Source organism: Sinocyclocheilus rhinocerous, unplaced genomic scaffold, assembly GCF_001515625.1.
Source record: "Sinocyclocheilus rhinocerous isolate Xijiao unplaced genomic scaffold, SAMN03320098_v1.1 scaffold1733, whole genome shotgun sequence".
In the NCBI taxonomy this organism is placed as follows: Eukaryota; Metazoa; Chordata; class Actinopteri; order Cypriniformes; family Cyprinidae; genus Sinocyclocheilus; species Sinocyclocheilus rhinocerous.
Genome location: NW_015640388.1, coordinates 142,730 through 150,648, shown reverse-complemented (window position 1 = coordinate 150,648; position 7,919 = coordinate 142,730). Strand labels below are relative to the sequence as shown.

The window sequence follows — 7,919 nt, the reverse complement described above, 5'->3', positions numbered from 1 at the left end:
GTATTTTGGTGTGATTGAGTGGCAGTTTCTCTCTGCAGATGATGAGGTTGCAGGATGTGACAGCATCTGAAATGCACAAATGAGTTTAGAGTTACAATGTGCCTCCTTCCATTTGTTTATGTAAAAACAATTATGTTTATGAAGTCCAAAAGTAGTATGTGAGCACTTCACAATGTTATGTTTATGCATAAACCCAAGTAATAAATAAATTGAAAAAATAAAATAAATAAATGATTAAATAATCTAACAATATAGACCATAAATTCTATATCTTTGTTACTTACTTAGTGGAGATGGGGAAAGACATATCCTTAACTCAACAGAGCTGGTCACACTTACATGTTCTCTTAAACTAAAAAGAGAAAAAAAGACATGACTGGTAGGAAACCAGTTACAGTTTAAAAGTAAAAAATTATAGACATTTTAAGAAAGAAATAATTTACCTGTTGACAGTGTGTTGACAGACTGTAGTTGGATCACTGAGCTCCAGAAAATCAGTAATGAGGAGCTTTGACAGTTACATATACAGACAAAAAGTGCGGGAATAAAGAACCCTAGACTCTAACACAAATAACCATTTCAGCATAAAAGGGTTCTTCAGGATGCTATGGTTCTAAATATAACTACACATAACGAACCTTTAAAGAACCATCTTTTTTAGAGTGCAGTGATTACAGTAGATGGTTGATTTTACCTGGAGCCCAGTCTTTCTGTAAGAGAGTGAAGGAGGACCGCTAGGTCACTGGTTACGTTTAACTGCCAGGGCGTTGTGCTGAAGGGCACATCAGTCTCAGCGAGACACACGAGAAGTGTTTTCCTCAAGGCACACGTTTATCAAATTTCAGTAGAGAAATATAACTTCTTTCACTTCCATTTTAAAAACCCTAAACTTTCAAAAAATAAAGGTTCTTTACTGACATTGACTGAACTATTAAGAACTATTGACTGAAATGTTCTGTAGGGAACCAAAAATGGTTCTTTTATGGCATCGCTGCAAAAAAAAAAAACCTTTTGAATCCTTTATTTTTAAGAGTGCATCAAAGATGAAAAGTTCCTGAAGTTGAATTTACACCAAGCTCATTCCATTAAAAGCTCTCTTGAATTAAGGAAATGTTACATTTCTCAGATTTCCCAGACTTCTCTGGTAACTAATCATTCTGAAAACAAATAAAAATGTGAAATGTTTTTTGATACTTCCTCATTGTAAACAGGTACGATGCAATAGGTTTCTAGTGAAAATGCAAAAATGCAGTGTGATGCGGTACAGTAACAGCCAATCAGAACGTATTCGGTTTTTAATATACACTCTAAAAAAAAAGGTTCTTCAGCGGTTCTTTGGAGTGGTTAAGGTGCTATATAGCACCACTACCATATAAAGAACCTGTTAAGCCCCTTTATGGTTCTTCAGCGGTTCTTTGGAGTCGATGAGGTGCTATATAGCACCACTACCGTAAAAGCTGTAAGCCCCTGTATAGTTCTTTAAAGGTTCTTTAACTCTCTCTTAGTCTCTTAGTTTAGTTGGGGAAAATCTCTCAAGATCTCAGCAGAAGATGATTGAACAACTCTACAAACAGCATCACCAGTTTCACACATTACTAACCAGTTAGACTTTATTTCTGGAGTATCTAAAACAGAAGTTCTTTATTGAGAATTAAGGTTTAGATGTTTTTTTTTTCTTTTCAACTTACCGTTTTGGTGAATAGTGTTTGCTTTAGTTGCCTCTTGACCCTTGACTTTAATTTTAAGTTAATATAAGTTTATCTTTGGCTGTTACAATAATGTTTATACAGCACATATGTGATGGCAAGGAACTTATGGTAAAATAATTTCATGTGTCTGAGTCTCTGGTTGCATTTTATCAAAATATATAGTTCTTTTATGAGTTTTATATTATTGCAGTTTTACGATACTACGTGACAATGTGAGAAAACTGTATAAACGACTTTTAGAGTTATGGGTTTTAAAGAGGTTTCAATTCTGTCACTCATAGACATGAAGAATCAGCATGTGAATCTCAGCAATGGTGACAAAATATATATATTTTTGAACATCACAAAACAGGGCAGTAAAAAGTCACAACAAAAATAAAAGCAAATAGTAAGAATAAAAGAAAATACTAAGCAATACAATGCAGCTGCATAATTTATTCATGTCGCAGTGCATGCTGGGAGCCATGGATGAGTTATGATTGGTGCACCATTGTTGAGAAAAAGTGCTATATGGCACCTCTTATGGTTCTACATGGCACCATTTGACAAAGGTGCTATATAGCACCTGTAAAAATAGGTGCTAAATAGCACTAAAAGTGGTTCCCCTATGATTACGAGCCAAAGAACCGCTTTTAGTGCTATATAGCACCATTTTTTTTTAGAGTGTACATTTATGAGGAGCGTCATTTTAGACCAATGATATTTCACTGTGGGCGGGAATAGAAACCAAGAAATAGAACATGGAAATAGAAACCAAGCGGTCAATAAGCAGGTCCAAAACTCATATTAACATTGAAGACGTTTTACTGCTTTTCAGTTTATTTTGTTGCACTAATACATGATGCAATACTTACAAATTGGTATTAAATGAAGAATGCTGATAAGTCTCTTGCTACAACTGTATGGACCGCTTGTAAAAATCACAGCCTTTCATGCCATGACTGATGGAGAAACGGTACATAGTCAATTGTGAAAGATGCTTGTAAAATATGGAATGGTGCCAACACATTTCAAAGAGCGAATGCTTGGAGGTTTTAAAGCCCTGTGTTTGCTGCCAGGCGCTCTCTTGTCTTCTGAGCTTTCATCAGTCTGGAAAATAAAGACATCCCCTCTAGGCTTTTCATTAAAATCTATTTACTTAAAATGGCAAAAGAGAAAGCAGGGGGCATAAAAGAAAATCTGATGAGCGGAGGGAATTGCCTCTAAGCTTAGCAAACATTACGTTGGCTTGTGCATAATGGAGGCAACCTGAAGAAAAATTGTGGCAGTTTTGGCAGGGAGCGAAGCTGGGGGGTCTGGGGTCAAACAGACCTAATTGAAAGCATGAAATTGTGAATCACTGAGCACATAATGCACTTGTTAGTAAGGATTTGCAGCTGTAGAAACAAAATATGTTTGTTCCTGTTTTTGTACAGTTTAGTGATTTTTTGTGCATGCTTTAGCAAACTCATGCAACTTGTGGACCCCTATAGCATTCCCTAGTAGAGTCCCCTGTAGAGTTTAATGTATTTCTCTAGAAATGCTATCATTTATGTCATTGTTTTTCCTGCATACATGCATTTTGTTATGTGTGTGTGTTTTTCAGGAGAGAAGGTGAGGGTGTGCGGGTGTTTTGGGACAAACTCAATGAACCGTCTTTCACTTCCCGTTGGAATCCGTTTTCTGTTGACTATCCTTTCACTACATTCACATATCACCCTGTCAAGAGTGCCAATGAGGAGCTGGGCCGCCTGTGTGATGTGAGTATTATAATGCAACACACAGAACACTTTTATCACAGTCAGGTCTCATGCCGTACATTTGACATATTTCTATAAGATGTCTTGTTTTAGTCAAACTATTAGACTTAATAATGACAAAACCCAACCATTATATGAGCTCACTTAGCAATTCTCGAATGCTTTTACTCACAAGTATTATGGAGGTGCTGCTAGAGGACTTGCAAAGGTGGAGTAAGAATCCACAGTTTCTTGGAAGTCGAAGAAATGACACGTTCATGGATGGTGTAATATTTATTTCACTACATGTTAAAGATTTCAAAGAATGACTACCTGAGGCTGAGGAAAGGTTACTTAAGGCAGCGTTTCTCCAACTGCGTTCATTCTAAAGCCACGGGGTCAGGAGAAATTTCCTGAATAAATCTTATCAAAAACCATGGCACAAAAAACTATTGACTTAAGTTATTGACTATAAGTATTAATGTATGAAAGGCTTACTAGTTTTACAAAGGGGCTTAGTGATGCATTGGCAGTGGAATGTTAAACAAGTTCAAATTCAATTTTGTAGTTTATCTGTGTACATTAAGCCATTAAGTCATTTCCTGCCAATAAAAACACTCATGATTCAGGTTTTAAGAGGCCAGGCACTGAAAGTTGTTAATTTAGATGTAAATATGGCAATGATTATAGTTTACTGTATATCCCATTGCAAAAATAAGTCTATTATCAAAACCATTTTTTTTTTTTTACTATATGCTTACCAAACACTGCTTCTTTTATGTGTGCAGGTAAGCTCATCTTTGCATGCATATAAAAGCAACCTTCTCTTTTATTTATGTCTGGAAATAATATACATTAAAAGAATATGTGCGAACTGAATGTAATGTTTTCAGACACTTGGGAATTGCAATTAAATGAAAATGCTTTATCATTTAAATTTGTTAAATGCAATTAGCTGAACATTAGAGTGATTTTTGGCCCGCTTAAAAAGTTTATCTTAACCCGCTTAAGAGTATTTATGGTAAACTAAAATATACTTATAAATACAGTGGGTATAGAAAATAATCACCCCCTTTTAAAATGATCACATTTTGTTGCCTTGCAGCCTGATATGAAGACGTACACATTTTTTGTTTTATCCAGCTGTATTTACTTATAAATGCAACTTATAACATCCAAGTAAAAGATATAACACCAACCTGTCAGAAATAAATAAATAAATAAAAGAATCACTGAGTTGGAAAAAGGATCACCCCCTCCTATAAATGACTTGTAAACTCAATCAGGTGTAGCTAATCACCTTCTCAATGGCACACAAAGCCATTTGACTTTCAACTGTGATCAGCTGTGCTCATTTTGATCAGCTCAGCATGAAAATTGCTTTCCTGGAGCATTTCAGTCCTTGGTAGGCAACTGAAGCAAACAATCAACTACTGTATGGGTGGCAAGGCACTGTCAAAAGATCTCCGGGATAAAGTTGTGGACAGGCACAAGTCAGGAGATGGATGCAAAAAAAATCATTGCCTAGAAGCACAGTGAAGTCTATTATTAAGAAGTGGAAAGTATTTGGTACAACACAGACCCTCCCTGGATCAGGACGTCGCTCCAAACTGGATGAAAGAGCCAGGAGGAAACTGGTTAGAGAGGCGACAAAGAGGTCTACAGCAACAATGAAGCAGCTGCAGGAATTTATGACAAAGAGTGGTCATTGTGTGCATGTGACAACAATATCAGAAATTCTCCACAAATGTGGCTTATATGAGAGGGTTGCAAGAAAAAAGCCACTCCTTAAGAAAGGCCACATGCAGTCACGACTGAGCTTTGCCCAAACGCACCTTGATGATTCTGAGGCAGATGAGACTAAAATTTAATTATTTGGCCTCAACACCAAATGATATGTCTGGAGAAAATCCAATAAAGCTCACAATCCAAATAACTCCATTCCTACAGTAAAGCATGGAGGTGGTAATATCCTGTTATGGGGGAGTTTCACTGGAACACTTGTCAGGATAGAAGAAAAAATGGATTGCGCAAAATACCATCAAATTCTTGAGGAAAATCTGCTGCCCTCTGCCAGAAAGTTGTCAATGGAAATAAGGTTTACCTTCCAACATGTCAGAGCCCAGACTTAAACTCCATTGAAAATCTGTGGAATGACCACAGATTTTACTGAACATGAGCAGTTCTGCAAAGAAGAGTGAGCAAATATTGCAAAGTCTAGATGTGCAAAGTTAGTGGAGACAAACCCTAAAGGCTGTAATTAAAGCAAAAGGTGGTTCAACAAAATACTGACACAAGGGGGCTGATCTTTCTTCCAACTCAGTGATTCTGTTTTTTTTTTTTTCTGGCATGTTGGTGTTATATCTTTCACTTGGATGCTATAGAGTAAATACAGCTGGATAAAACAAAAACTGTGTACGCCTTCATTTCAGACTGCAAAGCAACAAAATGTGATTATTTTAAAGGGGGGGGGGGGGTGATTATTTTCTATACCCACTGTATGAATATAATATAATGCCATTTCTATTGTTATGTATTTGGATATAAAATTGTATTTATACAAATTTGTAATGATCAGGTTGCAATTTTGCACATTTAAAATTATTACATTTAAATGTAATAATGAACAACACACTACAGTTACATAATCAAGTACTTTACATGTGTAGAATATCAGTCAACATATCAGAATAAGTCTAAATACTAAAACATAATTTCAAATGTACTGTGAAGTACACGACAAAACATTAATAAAACAATCATTAAAAATGTACTTTAAAGATTTGACATTATTACAAAGTGTTATTTTTTAAAGTGTACTTAATTTTTACACTTATACTTAAAGATTTGAAGTACACTACAAATACATTTTCAATATAATGAAGCACTTGCTGGTCTTTTGGAGTCGGGGACCCGGTGACAGTTTAGGGCTATGAAAATGGTCACTGGTTTAGAAAAAAAGTCATAAACACTTATTTAAGGCCGTATTATTTAATTGCAATACAGTTTAGACAATTAACAAGAAATAAAGTCCAAGTAATATTTTAAGCATATGTATAGATAGATCACTTTCAAAAGCATGAGCTCCAAAATTTTGAAATTATATTTGTTTGGGTCCCTGGCTCACTCATCATGGCCATGGGGTCCAGGACAATCTGCTGTCCTGTAAGTATGTACAGTACCTAGTTCAAGGTGTGAGCGAGGGGGTCTCATGCAGGTGACCACACAGATCGCATAACCAGTCATTTGGACTTCGGAGGCGTCTACTCCCACAGTCACATTCCCATTCCTCACATTCCACTCCGCCTACTGAGGTGCACAGCAGGTTCAACAAAAATGAAGAACGGTATAAAAAGAGAAAACGTAAACACAAATGTTTTGACAAGCAGAAACCGCCAACCTGACAAACATGAGATGAGTTAAATAAGTTTTCAAAAGATGTTTTTGCTGTGTTTTAGTACTGAATAAATTACTTATCCATATTTGCCTTCATTGTTTAGATTGAAAACTTCAGGGAGCAGCTGACTTTGGCAGCGCAGAAAGCCCACAGCAAGAATCCTGTACCTGGGAAAGCCAACGGGGTTCTTGTGCTGAATCAACCTATCCTAATCGAAACATACGTGGGTCTGATGTCTGTCATAGGCAACCAAAACAAGCTGGGCTATTGCTTAGCACGAGGCAATATTGGTTTCTGAGGGCACTTTGTGAGTCTTCCAATGATGGTTTACACTAAGTAATTATCTTATACCAGCTTAGCATGTGTAGTTTATACTTGTATAAGATAACTTAGGATATTTTAAATCAAGGAACATGTATCATTTGTATTCCTAAAATACATTCAATATCCATCAAACCTATTTTATCATGTTATACTGCCCCAAAATCTTTTTAAATAACAATGTCAGTTGGGTCATTTCCTTTGGGTTGTCATAACATAGAAAATATGTTGTCTCTCCTCCTACGACTTCCTGTGTAGAAATATCTTGTTTTTAGCTTTCTGTTGTTTGTCCGCAGGAACTTATTCATCGCTGTGTAATTTGTAAAGTGCCTTTCCTTTCTTTCTGTATTTATGCTGATATTCTACCTCATCACAAGGCTTCTTACAGGGCAATTGATGCATGAAGGTACACAAGTCATATTTGTTTGATGGTTTAGGGTTTATTATTACAGTAGAACACAGAGCTGGATTTTCCCTCATTTTGTAATGACTACATTTACTTAGTCGTCTTGATTTGTTTCTACAGCAGAATGTCAAACATATTGTGAAATCTTTTTTTAAAATAAATGCTAATACAGAAACTTGTTTCATTAGTGCTGAATACATTTTCATTAACTACAATTAGGAATAATTCAAACAAAATTGTGCCTGACGTGTGCTTCATTTATCTGAATAGTCTGCACTATTTTGATTTATGGGGCATTTCCCATCATCCCAATCATTAAGGTGGGGCCAGTGTAACCATATCTTGTTAAAAATATTATTAAATATATT

General features: G+C 35.9%; 1 protein-coding gene across 2 annotated transcripts in view; it reads left to right on the top strand.

The window, feature by feature from the left end:
* The window catches only part of LOC107752662 (tumor protein p63-regulated gene 1-like protein), a 26,330-nt gene extending 18,613 nt beyond the window's left edge, over positions 1-7,717 (top strand). For both annotated transcript variants that reach the window (XM_016568694.1, XM_016568692.1), the window contains exons 5-6: positions 3,295-3,448; positions 6,928-7,717. In XM_016568694.1, the coding sequence (XP_016424180.1) occupies positions 3,295-3,448; positions 6,928-7,122 (349 nt within the window). In that variant the 3' untranslated portion in view covers positions 7,123-7,717. The remainder of the gene's footprint in view (positions 1-3,294; positions 3,449-6,927) is intronic.
* Positions 7,718-7,919: the final 202 nt, after the last annotated feature.